Genomic DNA, 23696 nt, shown 5'->3' with positions numbered 1-23696 from the left:
CTTTATTACGAATCCTAATCAATTAGGATTCGTTTTGTTACACTCTCCTACCTGCAGTTGGGTAGGTTGATTTTGTTTCTCCTTCAATTTGTTTCATTGGATGACGTTTATTCCTAAACTAAGAACATCTAGGAGTCATCTCAATGTTATGAGAGTTTATATATGGGTGGTTTGCTTCTACGATCTTGATCACCAATAAGCTCCCAACTTTTGCCCTTGTAGAACTTTTTTGGGGACTTTGGGAGCCTGCTAGTTTTTTCATCCCCTTTTTAGGTAGATCTTGATTTGAAATTAAGTTGTGTTTTTCAATATATTTCAGATGCAGATCTTTGTTAAGACACTCACTAGAAAGACTATTACTCTTGAGGTCGAGAGTTCTGACACCATTGACAATGTCAAAGCTAAGATTCAGGACAAGGAAGGTATTCCTCCAGATCAGCAGAGGCTGATCTTTACCAGAAAACAGCTTCAAGATGGCCGAACTCTTGCTGACTACAACATCCAAAAGGAGTCTACCCTCCACCTTGTCCTCCGTCTCTGCGGTGGTATGCAAATCTTTGTTAAAACTCTGACCGGAAAGACTATTACGCTTAAGGTCGAGAACTCAGACACCATTGACAATGTCAAGGTAAAGATCCAGGATAAAGAAGGTATTCCTCCTGATCAACAAAGGTTGATTTTTGCTGGCAAGCAACTTGAAGATGATAGAACTCTTGCTGACTACAACATCCAGAAAGAGTCCACCCTTCGCCTTGTCCTCCGCCTTTGTGGTGGCATGCAGATCTTTGTCAAGACGCTTACCGGCAAGACAATCACCCTTGAAGTTGAAAGTTCAGATACCATTGACAATGTTAAAGTAAAGATCCAAGACAAGGAAGGTATTCCTCCAGACCAGTAGAGACTGATCTTTGCTGGGAAGCAACTTGAGGACGGGAGGACATTGGCAGATTACAACATTCAGAAAGAGTCAACCCTGAACCTTGTTCTTCGTCTTAGATGTGGCATGCAAATTTTTGTCAAGACTTTGATTGGGAATACAATAACTTTGGAGGTTGAGAGTTCTGATACCATTGACAATGTCAAAGCAAAGATCCAAGACAAGGAGGGTATTGTGACGATACGACCAGTCATCTCATGAATTACCGCTCCGTTATTCCCATTTCTACTTCTTTATGCCTCGTTATCCGCGTTTTATGTGATAGAGTTGATTAGTTTGCGTTCGGGGTGGATTTGGTAAGAAATGAGACACTTAGTCTCTTTTAGAAGGTTTAAGTTGGAAAGTCAACCGGATATTGACTTATGTGTTATAGGGCTCGGATGTTAGTTCCAATGGTTTGATTAGCTTCGGGAGGTGATTTATGACCTAGGAGTGTGATCAAAGTTAGTTTTGGAGGGCCGGTGTAGAATTAGGCTTGAATTGGCGAAGTTAGTATTTTGGCGATTTCTGGTTGGTAGGTGAAATTTTGATCCGAGGGTTGGAATGGAATTCTGAGAGTTGTTGTAGCTTCGTTATGTCAATTTTGATGTGTGTGCAAAATTTTAAGTTATTTGGACGTGGTTGTTTGGGCTTTTGATCGAAAGCGTATTTCGGAAGTTTTTAGAAAACTTAGGCTTGAATTCGATGTGAATTGATGGATTTGGTATTGTTTGAGGTGTTTTGTTGATTGGAACAAGTTTAAATGAGGTTTTAAGATGTGTTGGTGCTTTTGATTGAGGTCCCGGGGGCCTCGGGTGAGTTTCGGGTGGTCATTCGGACCATTTTGGAGTTTGAAAAGTTACAGAAAATGCAGGTTCAGCAGTTGCAGGGAGTGGGTCTTCGCGTTCACGAAGAGTCAGAAGAGGTTGAGGGATTTTTGCCTTCGCGTTCGCGAAGGGTTTCCTAGTGGTGTATCGCGTTTGCGACAGGAGCCTCGCGATCGCGTAGAGGTCAGTTAGCGTTCGCGATGATAAGGACGCGTTCACGAAGGGTGTTCATGTTAAAGCATCGCGTTCCCGATGGGGTATCGCGTTAGCGAAGGGGAATTTTTAGTCAACGTGAAGTTGTGCTTCGCGAACGCGAGAGGTTGACCGCGTTCGCGAAGAAGGAATATCAGAACTGGGCAGAAAGTTTATAAGTTATTTCATCCGCGATTTTGAGTTATTTTCCTCCATAGTTGAGTATTTTGAGAGCTTTTTGAAGGTGATTAAAGAGGGTTTCAAGTAAAATTGATTGGAGGTAAGATTTTTGAACCTAAAACGTGATTTTATTGTGAAATTAACCTAGAAATTCATGGAATTTAAGCTAAAAATGGAAGAACTAGGGCTTGGGATTTTTGAACTTTTGAATTGGGATTTGAAGGACCATTTGAGGTTGGATTGGAGAACTTTTGATATGTATGAACTCGTGGGGTGATAATGAATCTAATGATGTGAAAATTTCTGAGTTTCAAGAAGTGGGCCCGGGGCTCGGGTTTTGCTAATTTCGGGATTTTCGATATTTTTCGATTGTTTTCACTTGGGTTTTGTTCCCGTAGCATATTGTGATGTAGTCGTTCTGATTTTTGGATAGATACGACGCACGTGGAGGCCAATTCGAGGGGCAAAGGCGTCGCGAGCTAGAGATTTTGCCGGTTCGAGGTGAGTAATGATTGTAAATGATGTCCTGAGGGTTTGAAACCCCGGATTGCACATCGTAGTGCTATATTGAGGTGAGACACGCGCTGGATGATAAGTGTGGGGTCTTTTACTACTGGGAATTGTGACTTGGTCCGTCGAGATTGATGATTTTACCGCGTATTTGACTGAAATTTATTTGTTATCATCACGATTTGGGCTGATTGCCATATTTGGGCTTCGTGCCAACTATTTTAACCCTTCGGAGATTTTTATCACTATTTCCTCACTGCGTTGACTTATTATTTGAACTCAGTCCTGTTGATGTCTACTGTTTTACAAACTCAACCACTTTTACTCAGATTTGAAAACTTATATGATATTTCTAAATGATGCTTTGGGCTGAGAACTACTATTTTACAAATGCCCGAGGGGCTTGTGATGATTTTCGGACTGAGTGAGGCCGAGGGCCAAATATGAGGATATGTTGAGTGATGTGAGGCCGAGTGCCGAGTGATGTGAGGCCGAGTGCCGAGTGATGATACAACGAGGTGGTTTGATATAGCGCTTGGGCCGTAAGGGGCCCCTCTGGAGTCTGCACACCCAAAGTGAGTGCGAGTACCCATTATGATCTGAGAGTGAGCCCGAGGGGCTGATACTATTCTGAGTGATTGATACTGAGCCCGAGGGGCTGATACTGTTCTGAGCGATTGATACTGTGCCCGAGGAACGAATTTCTACTTGTTATTTACCTATTAAATTACCTATTTTACTTGTTTTAAAAAGGGATATCATTTGATTTCTTCACTGATTTACTGCTTTAAGTGATTTTACTGCTTGATATAGAATTGCTTTGTGCCTTTACGTGTTTTCATACTTTCAGCCATTATTTATAATTATTACTCATTGAGTCGGAGTACTCACATTAGTCCCTACACCATGTGTGCAGATTCAGGGTTCGCAGAGTCTGCTCTTGAGTGTTGATTCTCCCAGTCCAGGCAGGGATTCAGAGACTACGAGGTAGTTGTTGGCGTTCGCAGCCCCGTGCCTCCCTTATCTTATCATTTTCATGTTTTTAGAACTATTGTATCGAATTTAGTGGTCAGTAGACTTGTATCCGGATTTCTTAGTTGCTCATGACTTGTGACACCCAAGTTTGGGCTGTGTCGGGATAGTTTCTGTTGTTAGTATCATTAAATTCCGCAATTTATGGATATTAGATTATGTTTTATTGCCGTTTATGATAATTAATTGTTTAAAAGAGGTGTTCCATTTTGGTCTGGCTGGCCTTGTCTTCACGAGAGGCGCCATCACGACCGGGTTCAGGAATTGGGTCGTGACAAGTTGGTATCAGAGCCTAGGTTACATAGGTCTCACGAGTCATGAACAGGTTTAGTAGAGTCTCGCGGATTGGTACGGAGACGTCTGTATTTATCCTCGAGAGGCTGCAGAACCTTTAGGAAAACTTCACATTCTTGAATTCTTATCGTGCGAACTTGTTGGTCCGAGTACTAAACTTCTGTTATTCCATTCTCTCACAGATGGTGTGGACGCGAGCTACCGGACGAGGTAGACGACGACCAGTGCCACCCACTGAGGCCACCAGAAGTCATGGATGCGGTCGTGGTCGTGGCAGAGGCAGAGCAGCGGGGGCAGCACCTGTATATCCACCAGCTGCCCTAGCTCCGGATTAGGCTCTAGCTATGGATGCTCCAGCAACACCAGTTTAGGCACCAGCTGTGCCCATCGTGATTCCGGGTCTTCAAGATGCCTTGGCATAGATCTTATTAGTTTGCACTGGCTTGGCTCAGGAAGTTTCAGCCACTATAGCAGCAGCTACTTCACAGGTCGGGGAGGCAATCAAACCCCCGCTGCTCGCATACCTGAGCAGGTAGTGCAGGGACTACAGATACCGAGGGCACCCCCAACTCAGCCGGTTGCACCAGCTCAGGAGTTTGTTATGCCAGTTATGCCGGATGATGAGTAGTGTCATCTTGAGTGGTTTGGTATACTCCAGCCTTTGTCATTCAGTAGTGCTGAGGGCGAGGATGCCCAGGGTTTTCTTGATAAGTGTCAGCGGATGCTCCGTACGACATGGATTCTTGAGACTAGTGGTGTGGCATTTACCACCTTTCAGTTTACTGGGGCTCCCTTCACATGGTGGGAGGCGTAGGCTAGTTAGAGCAGCGCCCCTTACTTGGCATGAGTTCTCCACTCTCTTCTTGGAGAAGTATGTACTGCGGTCTCGCAGAGAGGAGTTGCGTAGGTAGTTTGAGTGGTTGCGATAGGGGGATATGACTGTGTCACAGTATGAGTCGAGGTTTTCTGAGTTGGCTCGTCATGCCGTTTGGATTCGTCCCGACAGATCGTGAGAGGATCAAGATATTTGTTGATGGCCTTAACTATCATCTCAGTATTCTTATGACCCGAGAGAGGGTGTTGGGTGCTACGTTTGAGGAGGTGATCGATATCGCTCGCGAGATTGAGACGGTTCTCCGTCAGGATCGAGAGGAGAGGGAGGCCAAGAGGCCTCGAGGATCGGGCAGTTATAGTGGTGCTCCTTTGAGGGGCCGGTTTCAGTATGGTTGAGGTTGTTCTTTCAGGCCTGCTCAGTTAGCCTGCCCAGAGTATTACAGGGCATCTTCAGGTCGTGGTTATCATGGGTCACAGCAGGGTCAACCTTCACTCAGCGCCCTTCCAGCCCAGAGTTCATCTCGCGCCTCGTTAGCTCAGGGTTCTTCTATGCCGAGTGCATCAGCTGGTCACTCCGATATGAGGGATTCCCTTCAGTCCCCTTCTCCAGCACCTGGGAGTTGTTTTGAGTATGGAGAGTTTGGACATGTGTGGAGACAATGTCCTCGTCGTATTGCTAGTTCATCTCAGTAGAGGGGTCAACTCTCGACTTCTGCTCCAGTTACCTCACCACCCGCACAGCCAGCTAGGGGTGGAGGTCAGGCAGCCAGGGGTCGCCCCAGAGGGGGAGGTCGATCAGGGGGTGGTCAGGCCCGTTTCTATGCACTTCTAGGTAGGCCAGATGCTATTGCTTCAGATGCTGTCATTACAGGTATTGTTTCAGTCTGCCACAGAGATACCTCTGTATTATTTGATCCCGGTTCCACCTTTTCTTATGTGTCATCATACTTTGCTCGTTATTTAGGTATGTCCCGTGAGTTTCTTACTTTACCTGTTCATGTATCTACCCCGGTGGGTGATACTGTTGTTGTAGACCGTGTGTACCGGTCATGTGTGGTGACTATTGGGGGTCTGGAGACCCAAGTGGATCTTTTTGCTATTGAGCATGGTGGATTTTGATGTCATTTTGGGCATGGATTGGTTGTCTCCATGTCTGTGCTATTCTGGACGGTCATGCTAAGACAGTCACTTTGGCTATACCGGGTGTACCGCGGATCGAGTGGCATGGTGTGACTGATTATGTTCCTAGTAGAGTTATATCTTTCTTGAAGGCCCAACGTATGGTTGGGAAGGGTTGTCTTTCATATCTAGCGTTTGTGAGGGATGTTGGAGCTGAGACTCCTAGTATCGATTCTGTTCCAGTTGTGAGGGATTTCCCCGATGTGTTTCCTGCAGACCTGTCGGGCATGCCACCGGATAGGGATATTGATTTTGGTATTGACCTGGTGCCGGTCACTCAGCCCATTCCTATTCTGCCTTATCGTATGGCACCAACAGAGTTGAAGGAATTAAAAGAACAGCTTCAGGAACTCCTAGATAAGGGGTTCATTCGGCCTAGTGTGTCACCTTGGGGTGCACCGGTATTGTTTGTGAAGAAAAAGGATGGCACGATGAGAATGTGCATTGATTATAGGCAATTTAACAAAGTAACAATTAAGAACAAGTATCCTTTGCCTCGCACTGATGATTTATTTGATCAGCTTCAGGGAGCGAGAGTGTTCTCCAAGATTGATCTTCGTTCCGTTATCACCAGTTGAAAATCAGGGATTCAGATATTCTTAAGTCTGCCTTCAGGACCAGATATGGTCATTATGAGTTCCTTGTGATGTATTTCGAGCTAACCAATGCCCCAGTAACATTCATGCATTTGATGAACAGTATGTTCCGGCCTTATCTTGATCCGTTCGTTATAGTATTCAGTGATGATAATCTAGTATACTCTCGTATCCAGGAGGAGCACGCGGAGCATTTGAGAGTTGTGTTGTAGATATTGAGGAAGGAGAAGCTTTATGCAAAATTCTCCAAGTGTGAGTTTTGGCTCAGTTCAGTGGCTTTCTTGGGACACGTGGTGTCTAACGAGGGTATTCAGGTTGATCCAAAGAAGATAGAGGCAGTTCAGAGTTTGCCTAGACTGTCCTCAGCCACAAAGATTCGTAGCTTTCTTGGGTTGGCATGCTATTATCGCCGGTTTGTTCAGGGATTCTCATCCATTGCATCGCCCTTGACCAAGTTGACTCAGAAGGGTTCTCCATTTGTATGGTCGGATGAGTGTGAGGAGAGCTTTCGGAGGCTCAAGACATCTTTGACCACAACTTCAGTATTGGTTTTGCCATCAGCTTCAGGTTCATATACCGTATACTGTGATGCTTTTTGGGATTGGTTGTGTATTGATGCAGGAGGGTAGAGTTATTGCTTATGCTTCTCGTCAGTTGAAGCCTCATGAGAAGAACTACCCAGTTCATGATTTGGAGTTGGCCGCCATAGTTCATGCATTGAAGATTTGGAGGCACTACTTGTATGGTGTATCTTGTGAGGTATTCACTGATCATCACAATCTTCAGTATTTGTTCAAGCAGAAAGATCTTAATTTGAGGCAGCGGAGATGGTTAGAGTTGCTTAAGGATTATGATATCACTATATTGTACCATCCGGGAAAGGCCAATGTGGTAGTCGATGCTTTGAGCCGAAAGGCAGTGAGTATAGGGAGTTTGGCATACATCCCAGTTGAGAAGAGACCTCTTGTAGTTGGTGTTCAGGCCTTAGCCAATTGGTTTGTGAGGTTGAATATTTCGGAGCCCAGTCGGGTGTTGGCATGTGTGGTTTCTCGGTCTTCCTTATATGATCGCATCAGAGAGCGCCAGTATGATGATCCGCATTTGTTTGTACTTAAGGACAGAGTTCAGCATGATGATTCCAGAGATGTGACCATTGGTGACGATGGTGTGTTGAGGATGTAGGGCCGGATTTGTGTGCCCAATGTGGATGGGCTTAGAGAGTTGATTCTGGAGGAGGCCCATAGCTCGTGGTATTCTATCCATCCGGGTGCCGCAAAGATGTATCAGGATTTGAGGCAGCACTATTGGTGGAGAAGAATGAAGAAAGATATTGTGGGATTTGTAGCTCGGTGTCTCAATTGTCAGCAGGTGAAATATGAGCATCAGAGACCGGGTGGCTTGCTTCAGCAGATGGTTATTCCTGAGTGGAAGTGGGAGAGGATCACTATGGACTTTGTGGTTGGACTTCCTCGGACTTTGAAGAAGTTTGATGCTATTTGGGTGATTGTGGATCGGCTGACCAAGTCCGCGCACTTCATCCTTGTGTGTACTACCTATTCTTCAGAGCGGTTGACAGGGATTTATATCCGGGAGATTGTTCGGTTGCATGGTGTTCCGGTTTCCATCATCTCAGATAGAGGTACTCAGGTTACTTCGCAGTTTTGGAGAGCCGTGTAGAGAGAGTTGGGTACCCAGGTAGAGTTGAGCACAACATTTCATCCTCAGACGGACGGACAGTCTGAGCATACTATTCAGATATTGCAGGACATTTTGTGTGCTTATGTTATTGATTTTGGAGGTTCATGGGATAAGTTTTTGCCGCTTGCATAGTTCGCCTACAACAACAACAACTACCAGTCGAGTATTCAGATGGCTCCGTATGAGGCTTTGTATGGGAGGCGGTGTAGATCTCCAGTTGGGTAGTTCGAGCCCGGCAAGGCTAGACTATTGGGGACAGATTTGGTTCAGGATGCCTTAGAGAAGGTGAAGGTGATTCAGGAGAGGCTTCGTACAGCGCAGTCGTGACAGAAGAGTTATGCGGATCGGAAGGTTCGAAATGTATCCTACATGGTTGGTGAGAAGGTCTTGTTGAAGGTTTCTCCCATGAAGGGTGTTATGAGATTTGGAAAAAAGGAAAGTTGAGTCTGCGGTTCATTGGGCCTTTTGAGGTACTTCGGAGGATTGGGGAGGTGGCTTATGAGCTTGCTTTGCCACCCAGCTTGTCGAGTGTGCATCCTGTATTTCATGTTTCTATGCTCTCGGGAGTATATTGGGGATCCGTCTCATGTTTTGGACTTCACCATGGTTCAGTTGGATGATGATTTGACCAATGATGTGGAGCTAGTAGCTATTTTGGGTCGTCAGGTTCGGAAGTTGAGGTCAAAGAATATAGCTTCAGTGAAAGTGCAGTGGAGAGGTCGGCCCATGGAGGAGGCTACCTGGGAGGCCGAGCGGGAGATGCGGAGTAGATATCCTTACATGTTTGAGGCTTCAGGTATGTTTCTTAACTCGTTTGAGGACGAACATTTGTTTAAGTTTGGGAGGATGTGACGACCCGACCAGTTGTCTCATGAATTACCGCTATGTTCTCCCCATTTTTGCTTCTTTATGCCTCTTTATCCGCATTTTATGTGATCGAATTGATTAGTTTGCGTTCGGGGTGGATTTGGTAAGAAATGAGACACTTAGTCTCTTTTAAGAAGGTTTAAGTTGGAAAGTCAATCAGATGTTGACTTATGTGTTAGAGGGCTCGGATGTGAGTTCCAATGGTTCGGTTAGCTTCGGGAGGTGATTTATGACATAGGAGTGTGATCGGAATTGGTTTTGGAGGGCCGATGTAGAATTAGGCTTGAATTGGCAAAGTTAGTATTTTGGCGATTTCTGGTTGGTAGGTGTGATTATGATCCCAGGGTCGGAATGGAATTCTGAGAGTTGTTGTAGCTTCGTTATGTTAATAGTGACGTGTGTGCAAAATTTCACGTCATTCAGACGTGGTTTGGTTGGGTTTTTGATCGAAAGCGTATTTCGGAAGTTTTTATAAAACTTAGGCTTGAATTCGATGTGAATTTATGGATTTGGTGTTGTTTGAGATGTTTTGATGATTGGAACAAGTTTAAATGAGTCTTAGGATGTGTTGGTGCTTTTAGTTAAGGTCTCGGGGGGGCTCGGGTGAGTTTCAGGTGGTCATTCAGACCATTTTAGAGTTTGAAAAGTTGCAGAAAATGCAGGTTCAGTAGTTGCAGGGTTTTACTCTTCGCGTTCGCGAGTGGGTCTTCGCGTTTGCAAAGAGTCAGAAGAGGTTGAGGGATTTTTGCCTTCGCATTCGCGATAAGGGCTTCACGTTCGCGAAGGTTTGCCCAGTGGTGTATCGCATTTGCGACAGGAGCCTCGCGATCGCGCAGAGGTCGGTTAGGGGAGTCCATTTTGCCCATCGCGTTCGCGATGATAAGGACGCGTTCACGAAGGGTGTTCATGTTAAAGCATCGCGTTCCCGATGGGGTATCGCGTTAGCGAAGGGGAATTTTTAGTCAACGTGAAGTTGTGCTTCGCGAACGCGAGAGGTTGACCGCGTTCGCGAAGAAGGAATATCAGAACTGGGCAGAAAGTTTATAAGTTATTTCATCCGCGATTTTGAGTTATTTTCCTCCATAGTTGAGTATTTTGAGAGCTTTTTGAAGGTGATTAAAGAAGGATTCAAGGAGAATTGATTGGAGGTAAGATTTTTGAACCTAAAACGTGATTCTATTGTGAAATTAACCTAGAAATTCATGGAATTTAAGCTAAAAGTGGAAGAACTAGGGCTTGGGATTTTTGATCTTTTGAATTGGGATTTGAAGGACCGTTTGAGGTCAGATTGGAGAACTTTTGATATGTATGAACTCGTGGGGTGATAAGGAATCTAATGATGTGAAAATTTCTGAGTTTCGAGAAGTGGGCCCGGGGCTCGGATTTTGCTAATTTCGGGATTTTTGATATTTTTCGATTGTTTACGCTTGGGTTTTGTTCCCTTAGCATATTGTGATGTATTCGTTCTAATTTTTGGATAGATACGACGCGCGTGAAGGCCGATTTGAGGGGCAAAAGCGTCGTGAGCTAGAGATTTCGCCGGTTCGAGGTGAGTAATGATTGTAAATGATGTCCTGAGGGTTTGAAACCCTGGATTGCACATCGTAGTGCTATATTGAGGTGAGACACGCGCTAGATGATAAGTGTGGGGTCTTTTACTACTAGGGATTGTGACTTGGTCCGTCCCGATTGATGATTTTACCACGTATTTGATTGAAATTTATTTGTTAGCATCACGATTTGGGCTGATTGCCATATTTGGGCTTCGTGCCAACTATTTGAACCCTTCGGGGATTTTTATCACTATTTCCTCACTGTTTGACTTATTATTTGAACTTAGTCCTGTTGATGTCTACTGTTTTACAAACTCAGCCACTTTTACTCAGATTTGAACACTTATATGATATTTCTAAATGATATTTTGGGCTGAGAACTACTGTTTTACTAATGCCCGAGGGGCTTGTGATGATTTTCGAACTGAGTGAGGTCGAGGGCCATATATGAAGATATGTTGAGTGATGTGAGGCCAAGTGCCGAGTGATGATGCCACGAGGTAACTTGATATAGCGCTTGGGCCGTAAGGGGCCCCTCCGGAGTCTACACACCCACAGTGAGCGCGAGTACCCATTATGATCTGAGAGTGAGCCCGAGGGGCTGATACTGTTCTGAGTGATTGATACTGAGCCCGAGGGGCTGATACTGTACTGAGAGTGAGCCCGAGGGGCTGCTACTGTTCTGAGCGATTGATATTGTGCCCGAGGGGCGGATTTCTACTTGTTATTTACCTGTTAAATTACCTATTTTACTTGTTTTAAAAAGGGATATCATTTGATTTCTTCACTGATTTAATGCTTTAAGTGATTTTACTGCTTGATATGGAATTGCTTTGTGCCTTTACGTGTTTTCACACTTTCAGCTATTATTTATAATTATTACTTCACTGAGTCGGAGTACTCACATTACTCCCTACACCATGTGTGCAGATTCAGGCATCGCAAAGTCCGCTCCTGAGTGCTGATTCTCCCAGTCCAGGCAGTGATTCAGAGACTACGAGGTAGCTGTTGGCGTTCGCAGCCCCGTGCCTCCCTTATCTTATCATTTTCATGTTTTTAGAACTATTATATCGGATTTAGTGTTCAGTAGACTTGTATCCGGATTTCTTAGTTGATCATGACTTGTGACACCCCGGTTTGGGCTGTGTCGGGATGGTTTCTGTTGTTAGTATCTGTCACACCCCAACCTTGGGAGGTGTGGCTGGCCGATGCCCGAAGGCCCGAGCGAACCAACCATGAGATATGATCTGAAATATAATAACCTGCAAGCAGAAGAGCCCAACATGACACACACATATATATATATATATATATAAAACCTAGGCCAACAAGACTGCAACAACAATATAAAAGCTATCCAGGAGGCTGATATGGCCATACGAAAAATATATATATACAATGACCGCTAGTCTGCAAGCCTCTAAGAGTGTAAGACAATCTCAACAGGGCGGGACAAAGCCCCCGACATGCCCAAAACCACACATATACATCTGTAATAGTACCTATGGACTCAAAGTCAGCAACTCCGAAGAAGTGGAGTGCGAAACCCAATGCTGATCCTGGGGGTCCTACTGAGGAGGCACGCCGCTCTGTCTATTCGAACCTGTGGGCATGAACAAAACGCATAAAAATGTGTCAGTACGAAATATGTACTAAATATGTAGGGCGACAAGTGTAACATGAAAAATGTAATTAACAAGAGAAGAGATATAGAGACAATTTGAATTCTGAAACTAGCCTCGGTAGGAAACTAAAATTCAACATGTATATAAATGTATGCTCGTGAAATCATCGTTCACTATTGCTACTTATAATATATGACATTATATAATAATAAATCCCTCTGTGGGGATATAATATCCATAACATACCCGGCCATAATAAAGGCTCGGTAGAATCGTACCCGGCCACGTGAAGCTCGGTAATCCCAACTGATCAGTGGTTACACAATATGTGTCATACCCGGCCGTCTATAGTGCGGCTCGGTAATGAAAGTAAATACATACATATACTAAATCATGAATTATATAGGTGCAATGCGAAACCAACCTTAAAAGACGTATTCTAAGAAGAGTCAAAGTGGCCTACCATCATTATTCCTCGACTATCATGGTTGTTGCTAAAATATTTAATTTTTTTACTACAAGACAACAAGTACTAAGAACATGAGAGTTATGTATTATGAATACCTTTGAAGTAAGTGTTACTTATTCATGATTTATATGAACATCGAAAGGAGAACGAGTAAAAAGGCTCTAGTTCTTTTTAAGCAAGGAACAAGGAAATCTGAGAATTCATAGATATCCTCTAGAGTAAGAAATCTATGAGAAAGGATCAGGTCTAAGCATCTTTATAAGTTGAAGGTGAAATAACTCGAATCCGACGAGACAATTCGATAAACGTTTATTCAAATTCTAGTCATGCCGAAAAGTATAGCGAAAGCCTTACATACCTTGTTGATGGAGTTATATACTGTTTCCGAGACCTCGAAAGCCTTAGGAATGATTTACTACATAATACAAACCATTCAAAATCAAATTCAAGCTCATAGCTTATATAATTCTTCATTTAGACGTTTACGCGAACAACTTGTGGCCATGAATTTGTAGACTCTTTTGTATATTAATTTCCCCCCAACACACCACCAAATTTTACTTTACTACATCTCCTCATCGACAGGATTCCATCCATGTCTTCACAGATCCATACAACACAATAAAACCATATAGAACAGCCCCAACAATCAAGCCATATTAAGCGAGGTTTCTTAAAAATATCAAGAACATTTCTATAGAGGTTTCAACTCTTTCATAGGAATTCTTATGGTAGAAGTTTACAAAGATCAAAGAGGAAGTTAAATCATACCTTATGTGACCATAATTACTCAAAATTCGAAATTACTTCAAGGCGGAGTCTTGCTATGAAAAGTGAAACACCGAAGAATTCACGATTCCGAAGTTACCATGGTGTTCTCCATTTTGAGGATGACTAAATTGTTGTTATCATTGGCTCGATGGATGGGAGGAGTTTGAGAGGAAATCCCTAGGTGTTAGGTTATGTTTTGGAGAGGATAAAATGCAGGGGTTTCAGTTTTAAAGAATGACTTAAATAATTTTTTTTTAACTTAACCCGACTAAGCACACTGTTCCCGTAACAGTGTGCACCCCTATACGAAAAGGTTAATATCTCTCTACTCCAAAGTCGTATTAATGAACGGTTTATTGCATTGGAAACTAGACTCATAGACCTTCGATTTGGTATGTAGAACACACCATAAATCCCAGTATATTGAGAGAAAAGCTCATCAACAGTTTATCCAAATTCTAGTGAAATTTAAACTCATAACTTGCGGCGATCTTTGTCGAATTTTTAATCACAACTCAAATGACTTCCAATCTTAACGTATAACTATCGCATCATTTAAATATCTCATAGAAATTATCTTCCTGTCAAATTAGCCCATTTACAGCATGATAACGCCGAATACACAAGGTGTAACATTCTTCCCTCCTTAAGAACATTCGTCCTCGTATGTTAACGGTTAACCTAACTTCTGAATTTTTTTTTAAGATTTTGCTAGAGTTTCCCCTATAAATAGGAGTATCCAAAACTTGTCATCAGCCCAAACATACATATCTAAGGCCACACAGGGCTACACATCATCATAATAACATCAACTTGGCCTCACACGACCATTTACTTATACAATAATGATAATAAGAAGGTTAGCCGTAACTTAATTACCTCAGTTGTCACTGGTTGATATCAATGCAACACCTGCCATATTTGTCTCAAACATATCACCTGAAGACTCAAATAAATGAGGGTATCTGGACTTCATGTCCTCCTCGGCCTCCCATGTCATTTCCTCTACATTATTGCTCCTCCAAAGTACTTTTACTGAGGCTACCTCTTTAGTTCGTAGCTTACGGATTTGACGGTCAAGAATGGCAACAGGTATTTCTTCATATGACAAGTTCTCGGAAACTTCAATATCCTCAATAGGGCTGATGCAAGAAGGATCACCTAAGAATTTGCGAAGCATGGAAATGTGAAATGCCGGATGGATTGTTTCTAATTCCGGTGGCAGGTCAAGTTTGTAGGCTACTCGCCCAATTCTCTGAACAATCTGATATGGCCCGACATATCTAGGGCTGATTTTTCCCTTCTTTCCAAATCTCATTACACCCTTCATAGGCGACACTTTCAAGAATACCCAGTCTCCCACAGCAAATTCCAAGTCTCGACGTCGGTTATCTGAATATGATTTTTGTCGACTTTGAGCTGTACGCAACCTTTCCTGGATCAACTTTACCTTTTCTACAGCTTGATGTACCAATTCGGGTCATAGCAACTTTATCTCGCCAACATCAAACCAGCCAATATGAGATCTGCATTTCCTCCCATATAGTGCCTCATAAGGTGCCATCTGAATACCGGCGTGATAACTGTTATTGTAGGTAAACTCAATAAGCAGTAAATGATCTTCCCAACTTCTCTTGAAGTCTAAGAAACAAGCTCGCAACATATCTTCGAGTGTCTAAATAGTGCGTTCGGCTTGTTCGCCGGTCTGCGGATGAAATGATGTACTAAGGTTAATAAGAGTACCCAAACCTTCTTGAAAAGACCTCCAAAAATTAGCTGTAAATTGGGCACCTTTGTCAGATATAATAGAAAACGGAACTCTATGTAGCCGAACTATTTCCTTGATATATAGGCTCGCATAGTCTTCAGCTGAATAGGTGGTCCTAACTGGGAGAAAGTGAGCTGATTTCGTCAGCCTATCCACAATGACCCAAATAGAATTGAACTTACGACGAGAATTGGGCAATCCTGTAATGAAATCCATATTAATCGATTCCCATTTCCAAGCTGGAATCTCAATATTTTGAAGTAGCCCTCCAGGTTTCTGGTGTTCAGTTTAAACATGCTGGTAGTTGGGACACTAAGCCACAAATGTGGCTATATCTTTCTTCATGTCGTTCCACCAGTATAGCTGACAAAGATCATGATACATTTTGGTTGAACCAGGATGAACTGAGTACCGAGACTGGTACATTTCTGTCATAATTTGCTTACGAAGCTCCCCAACATTAGGTACACATCATCGGCCTTTATATTTTAGAATTCCATTATCAGATTGCTCGAACAACTGCTTCTTCTGAAAAGGGATGCTCTCTTTAATCTTGACTAGCTCCGGATCCTCAAATTGACGCATTTCTACCTCAGCTACCAGTGATGACCCCGCAATATTTTGGACTACTACACCCTGGTCACCTGTATCATGTAGCCGCACACTCAGGTTAGCCAATCGATATATCTCCTTAGTCATTTCTAATTTCCCAACTTCTACATGCTTCAAGCTGCCCATGGATTTGCGACTCAATGCATCAGCTACCACATTTGCTTTGCTCGGATGGTACAAAATATCCACATCATAGTCCTTCAGCAATTCAAGCCATCTCCTTTGTCTCAATTCAAGTCTTTCTGCTTAAATATATATTGTAAAATTTTGTGATCTGTATAGATATCCACATGAACACCATAAAGATAATGACGCCATATTTTCAAGGAAAATATAACGGCTGCTAACTCAATATCGTGAGTCGGATAATTGTATTCGTGCTTCCGCAACTGCCTCGAAGCATATGCAATAACTTTTCCATACTGCATTAGAACATATCCCAATCCCACCCTGGATGCATCACAATATACCATATAATCTTCAGATCCCTCGGGAAGTGCTAGAACAGGTGCCGATGTTAAGCGTTTCTTCAACTCATGAAAGCTCCTTTCACATGCATCAGACCATTAGAACTTAACGGCTTTGTGTGTCAATTTTGTCATGGGAGCAGAAATAGAAGAGAAGTTCTCAGCAAATCTCCGATAATAACCAGCTAATCCCAAGAAACTACGAACTTCCGTAGGAGTTATGGGTCTAGGCCAATTTTGTACTGCTTCAATTTTCTGACCATCTACCTTAATACCTTCATCGGAAACGATATGCCCAAGGAAAGCCACTGAATTCAACCAAAAATCACATTTGGAGAATTTAGCATATAATTTCTAATTTTTCAAAGTCTGCAACACCACACGCAAATGATCCTCATGTTCTGCTTCTGATCGAGAATATACCAGAATATCATCAATGAAAACAATTGCAAATATATCTAGAAATGGCTTGAAAACTCGATTCATTAAATCCATGAAAGCTGTTGGCGCATTAGTAAGACCAAAAGACATCACAAGGAATTCATAATGGCCATATCTAGCCCGGAAAGCCATTTTTGGAATATTTCTCTCCTTAACTCGCAACTGGTGATAGCCGGATCGAAGGTCAAACTTTGAGAAATATTTGGCACCTTGCAACTGATCAAACAAATCATCAATTCTGGGTAAGGGGTACTTTTTCTTGATAGTCACTTTGTTGAGCTGACGATAGTCAATACACATTCTTAACGAACCATTCTTTTGACGAACAAACAACACTGGTGCACTCTAGGGAGATGTGTTGGGCCTGATAAAGTCCTTATTCAGAAGATCCTTCAACTAGGCTTTCAATTCTTTTAATTCAGCAGGAGCCATTCTGTATGGAGGAATAGATATTGGCTGAGTATCTGGAATCATATCAATAGCAAAGTCGATTTCTCTTTCTGGAGGAAGACCATGAAGTTCATCAGGAAATACATCGGAAAATTCATTCATGACGGGAACCGATTGACGAGTTGGAGATTTCACCTCCATATCATGCACTCGTACCAAATGATAGATGTACCCTTTCAAAATCATCCTTCGAGATTTAAGGTAAGAAATAAACTTTCCCTTAGGCGTTGCAGCATCACCTTTCCATTCAATAATAGGCTCACCTAGAAAATTAAAACGAACAATCTTTGTCCAGAAATCTACATTGGCATAACAAGAAGCCAACCAATCCATACCCATAATGATATCAAAATCAACCATTTCTAGCTCATGCAAATCAACTAACGTATGGCGGTCATGAATCTTCACGTCACAACTTCGATATACCTATCTAACTACAACAGACTCACCCATTGGCGTAGATACCTCAAATGACTTATGCAACAATTCAGGCTCTCTATCCCATTTACTAGCAACAAAGGGGGAGATATACAACAATGTAGAACCAGGATCTATCAAGGCATACATATCGATAGAAAAGACGGATAGTATACCTGTAACCACGTCCGGAGATGACTCTAAATCCTGACGACTCGATAAAGCATATATGCAATTCTGCTGACCTCCTAAACCAGAAGTGCCAAATCTTCCCCTACCCCTGTCAGCTGATGTCTGCATACTCTGCCTAGGAGGACGTACCGAAGAAGAAGAAGACCCTGCAGATGCCGTCGGCTGAGCCATACCCCCTCCACCTGTCATCGGACAATGTTTCATAATATGACCTGGCTGTCCACATGCATCAGAACCCTGGCAACATGGTCCAAAATTATTTCGGCCACATCGATCACATCTAGGAAACTGAGGCCTCATCTGACTGAACTCGCCTCTAAACTGTGGACCTGGGGTACGTGAAGTCTGACCTGGACTAGAATAAGTGGTCTGATCATGTCGCTGTCCCTGAAACTGTGGCAGCACACTGGCTACCGGATAAGATTGATGCCGGGGAAACTGTGGCCTAAATCCACCTCGAAACTCTCCTATGTTACCTGCAAACCGCGCCCTCTTCTGCTGACCTCTATCATGCTCTCGATTGGCTCGTTGTTGCCTCTTGTGATCCTCTAGACCCTGTGCATATGCTTGAATATGGGCAATATCCATTACTTAGTTTAGAGAAGCTCTAGTGCACTCATTTATCAAATGTGCCCCCAAACCACTAACAAACTGGTGTACCTGATCACTCATATCAGCAACAATTGTAGGAGCATACCTAGCCAAAGAGTTGAACGCCATGCTATATTCTCGAACGCTTATATTACCCTGTTCTAAGTGTAAGAACCTATCTCATCGGGCTCTTCGAAGCTCGATTGGAAAATATTGCTGTAAAAATGCCTCAGAGAACTCCTTCCATGTCACTGGTGGCACATTAGGCCCCCGAGTCTGCTTCTAAGTCTCATAGAATGTCACAGCAACATCACATAGTCTATAAGAAGTAAACTCCGCTGACTCAATATCCGTGGCATGTATAATTTGAAAGGTCCATTGCATAAGATCCAGAAAATCCTGTGGGTCAGCATTAGGATCAACCCCTGTAAATACTGGAGGATCCAAGTTGATAAAGTCCCGAACTCTCGCACTCACGGACCTATCAGCAATACCGAGGGTCTGGTGTTGGGCCTGGGAGGCCACTATTCGAGTCAGCAATTGTACATCACTCTGCATGTCTAGGTCCTGATCAGGAACAACTGGGAGAGGGACCGGATGTATGTTAGCTCCTCTACGCCCTTTCGGGAGTAGTGGGGGTGCTGCCCCGGAAGCCTGAGAATCAGCCTCATTCTGTGGCTCATGTTGATCTACATTAGCAGGTGGCACCTGACTTGTGCCCTCTCCCGCCTCCTCATCCAACCTTTGAATAAATTTCATAGCCACTTGTCATCTCGTAGTATTAGGAATCACTAAGAAGGTAAACAAAAAAAGAATTAGGAATGAACACTTATGATTAGGCTCTATTGCACGATCTAGATCAGGAAGAAAGTAATAATCCTAAATGCCCAATAGCCTCATGTTTATAAGTGTGGTGCACAACACACCATAAACAAGACTCTACTAGACACGACTTGCAGACTCCCTAGGACTGACCTGCTCTGATACCAAGTTTGTCACACCCCAACCTTGGGAGGTGTGGCTGGCACCCGATGCCCGAAGGCCCGAGCGAACCAACCATGAGATATGATCTGAAATATAATAACCTGCAGGCAGAAGAGCCCAACACGACATATATATATATATATATATATATATATATATATATATATATATAACCTAGGCCAACAAGGCTACAACAACAGTATAACAGCTATCCAGGAGGCCGATAGGGCCATACGAAAAATATATATATACAATGACCGCTAGTCTGCAAGCCTCTAAGAGTGTAAGACAATCTCAACAGGGTGGGACAAAGCCCCCGACATGCCCAAAACCACACATATACATCTGTAATGGTACCTATGGACTCAAAGTCAGCAACTCCGAAGAAGTGGAGTGCGAAACCCAACGCTGATCATAGGGGTCCTACTGAGGAGGCACACCGCTCTGTCTATCCGAACCTGTGGGCATGAACACAACGCATAAAAATGCGTCAGTACGAAATATGTACTGAATATGTAGGGAGACAAGTGTAACATGAAAAATGTAATTAACAAGAGAAGAGATATAGAGACAATTTGAATTCTGAAACTAGCCTCGGTAGGAAACTAAAATTCAACATGGATATAAATGTATGCTCGTGAAATCGTCGTTCACTATTGCTACTTATAATATATCACATTATATAATAATAAATCCCTCTGTGGGGCTATAATATCCATAACATACCCGGCCATAATAAAGGCTCGGTAGAATCGTACCCGGCCACGTGAAGCTCGGTAATCCCAACTGATCAGTGGTTACACAATATGTGTCATACCCGGCCGTCTATAGTGCGGCTCGGTAATGAAAGTAAATACATACATATACTAAATCATGAATTATATAGGTGCAATGCGAAACCAACTTTAAAAGACGTATTCTAAGAAGTGTCAAAGTGGCCTACCATCATTATTCCTCGACTATCATGGTTGTTACTAAAATATTTAATTTTTTTTACTACGAGCCAACAAGTACTAAGAACATGAGAGTTATGTATTATGAATACCTTTGAAGTAAGTGTTACTTATTCATGATTTATATGAAAGTCGAAAGGAGAACGAGTAAAAAGGCTCTAGTTCTTTTTAAGCAAGGAACAAGGAAATCCGAGAATTCATAGATATCCTCTAGAGTAATCAATCTATGAGAAAGGATCATGTCTAAGCATCTTTATAAGTTGAAGGTGAAATAACTCGAATCCGACGAGACAATTCGATAAACGTTTATTCGAATTCTAGTCATGCCGAAAAGTATAGCGAAAGCCCTACATACCTTGTCGATGGAGTTATATACTGTTTCCGAGACCTCGAAACCCTTAGGAATGATTTCCTACATAATACGAACCATTCAAAATCAAATTCAAGCTCATAGCTTATATAATTCTTCATTTAGACATTTACGCGAACAACTTGTGGCCATGAATTTGTAGACTCTTTTGTAGATTAATTTCCCCCCAACACACCACCAAATTTTAATTTACTACATCTCCTCATCGACAGGATTCCATCCATGTCTTCACAGATCCATACAACACAATAAAACCATATAGAACAGCCCCAACAATCAAGCCATATTAAGAGAGGTTTCTTAAAACAATCAAGAACATTTCTATAGAGGTTTCAACTATTTCTTAGGAATTCTTATGGTAGAAGTTTACAAATATCAAAGAGGAAGTTAAATCATATCTTATGTGACAAGAATTACTCAAAATTCGAAATTACTTCAAGGCAAAGTCTTGCTATGAAAAGTGAAACACCGAAGAATTCACGATTCCGAAGTTACCATGGTGTTCTCCATCTTGAGGATGACTAAATTGTTGTTATCATTGGCTAGATGGATGGGAGGAGTTTGAGAGGAAATACCTAGGTGTTATGTTATGTTTTGAAGAGGAAATCCCTAGGGTTTCAGTTTTAAAGAATGACTTAAATAAATGTTTTTTAACTAAATCCGACTAAGCACAATGTTCTCGTAACAGTGTGCACCCCTGTACGAAAAGGTTAATATATCTCTACTCCGAAGTCGTATTAATGAACGGTTTATTGCGTTGGAAACTAGACTCGTAGACCTTCGATTCGGTAGGTAGAACACACCATAACTTTTAGTATATTGAGAGAAAAGCTCGTCAATATTTTATCCAAATTCCAGTGAAATTTAAACCCGTAACTTGCGGCGATCTTTGTCGAATTTTTAATCACAACTCAAATGACTTCCAATCTTAACGTATAACTATCGCATTATTTAAATATCTCATAGAAATTATGTTCCTATCGAATTAGCCTATTTACAGCATGATAACGCCGAATACACAAGGTGTAACAGTATCGTTAAATTCCGCAATTTATGGTTATTATATTATGTTTTATTGCCGTTTATGATAATTAATTGTTTAAAAGAGGTGTTCCGTTTTGGTCTGGCTGGCCTTGTCTTCACGAGAGGCGCCATCACGACCGGGTTCGGAATTGGGTCGTGACAGGTATCCCGCCAGACCAGCAGCGTTTGATTTTTGCTGGTAAACAGCTGGAGGACGGCAGGACTATTGCGGACTATAACATCCAGAAGGAGTCGACTCTCCATTTGGTCTTGCGTTTGAGGGGAGGGATGCAGATATTTGTGAAGACATTGACTGGGAAGACAATCACCTTGGAGGTGGAGAGCTCAGATACCATTGACAATGTGAAGGCAAAGATACAGGATAAGGAAGGCATGCCACCAGATCAGCAGAGGCTTATCTTTGCTGGTAAGCAGCTTGAGGATGGTCGCACCCTTGCAGACTACAATATCCAGAAAGAGTCTACTCTTCATCTCGTGCTCAGGCTCCGTGGTGGAGACTTCTGAAATCATGTGCGCTAATGCTGCTTTTATGATGCCTGTGTCAATGTTGCTGCTTTGTTTTGTTCCAGAACTTTAGTTTTCCTCTTTTTTCTGTTAAAAGACATCTCAGATTCTGTGTTGTTGTTTTCGCTGCTAATAAAGATTAGGCGCTACTTGGCTTTATATGTCTTGCTCTCCTTACTCAGTTATACTAAGCCCTGGGGAACTCCGAACTTCACTAAAAATCCCACGGGGAATGTGATAAGTTCAGCTGCTGCCAACTACCAATTCTAGAAGCCCACCATTGTTGAAGCCACCAACCCATTCTAGAAGCCACCATTGTTGAAGCCTCCATTGTTGAATGAAGAATTCAACCACCAACCACCTTCTTTAAGGCTATAAATAGAGCCTTATGTTTTACACAGAAACATCAATCCAGAGAGATTGAAATACAATCCAGGAAGAGATTGTGAGAACAAAAAGAGAGTTTGGTGAGGTTTTTTGTAGAGAGAAATTCTTGGTGTAAATTCTCTATAATTCTATTCTTGTGAAATAGAGTTGTTTTTCCTCCCAAATAATCTTCATATTGATCCGAGAATCACAACAAGTGGTATCAGAGCCTTCGATTCTGTGTTCATCGAGAAATATCGGAACACTGAAAATTTCAACCCGGATTTACGTTTTTTCGAAAACGTGATCTTCGGTGTGTTTTGATCATTTCATTAGATTCCTTGCGTCAATACGAATTCAACGCAATTTTCCGGAGGCCAAACAAAGCTAAAACGAAGAAGTTGTGGCAATTTTTTTTCTTCTGCCCAAGGAAGAAGATGATGAATAGGAACTGCCCAGTCAGCACCACATCATCATCCAGTCAGCGCCACATCATAATCCAGTCAGCGCCACGTCATCATCCAGTCAGCGCCACGTCAGCATCCAGTCAGCGCCTCGACAGCATCCAGTCAGCGCCACGTCAGCATCCAGTCAGCGCCACATCAGCATCCAGTCATCATAAAATTTTTAGAAATTTATGAAATAACCCCTGAAGTTACTAAAATTATAAATCCGCCCCACAAGTTCAGTATATTTTCGATTTAACCCCAAAAGTTTGGTGTAAATTTTGAAAATTTTCTGGAGGCCCTATTTTGACCCAAGAAGAGTCAATCCTACCATTTTCACCATTCCGGACGTGTTGATGAGTTCCGTTTGGTGAGATTCTGCTCCAAAATTTTGACCAAGCCATTTTAAAGACATAATGGAAGAGTCATCATCATCTGGAGCTATGATAAAGCTTACTGCCACAAATTACACATTGTGGAGACCTCGGATGGAAGATCTCCTCAGTTGTAAAGATTTGTTTGATCCCATAGAAGAAAAGGGTAGGAAC

General features: G+C 42.5%; 2 protein-coding genes across 2 annotated transcripts; one reads left to right on the top strand and one right to left on the bottom strand.

The window, feature by feature from the left end:
• The first annotated feature begins 319 nt into the window (after positions 1 to 319).
• Positions 320 to 22361, top strand: LOC107762509 (polyubiquitin 11). The gene is made up of 2 exons (XM_075224959.1): positions 320 to 1106; positions 21975 to 22361. Exon 1 carries the CDS (start codon positions 320 to 322, stop codon positions 896 to 898), a length of 579 nt encoding a protein of 192 aa, XP_075081060.1. The 3' UTR covers positions 899 to 1106; positions 21975 to 22361.
• On the bottom strand, positions 14424 to 14861 carry LOC142165793 (uncharacterized). Its single transcript, XM_075224166.1, has one exon. It carries the CDS (start codon positions 14859 to 14861, stop codon positions 14424 to 14426), a length of 438 nt encoding a protein of 145 aa, XP_075080267.1.
• Positions 22362 to 23696: the final 1335 nt, after the last annotated feature.

The sequence above is a fragment of the Nicotiana tabacum genome, chromosome 11, assembly GCF_000715075.1.
Source record: "Nicotiana tabacum cultivar K326 chromosome 11, ASM71507v2, whole genome shotgun sequence".
Lineage (NCBI taxonomy): Eukaryota > Viridiplantae > Streptophyta > Magnoliopsida > Solanales > Solanaceae > Nicotiana > Nicotiana tabacum.
Note: the sequence above shows the minus strand (reverse complement) of the source record. Positions and strands in the feature narration are given on the sequence as shown.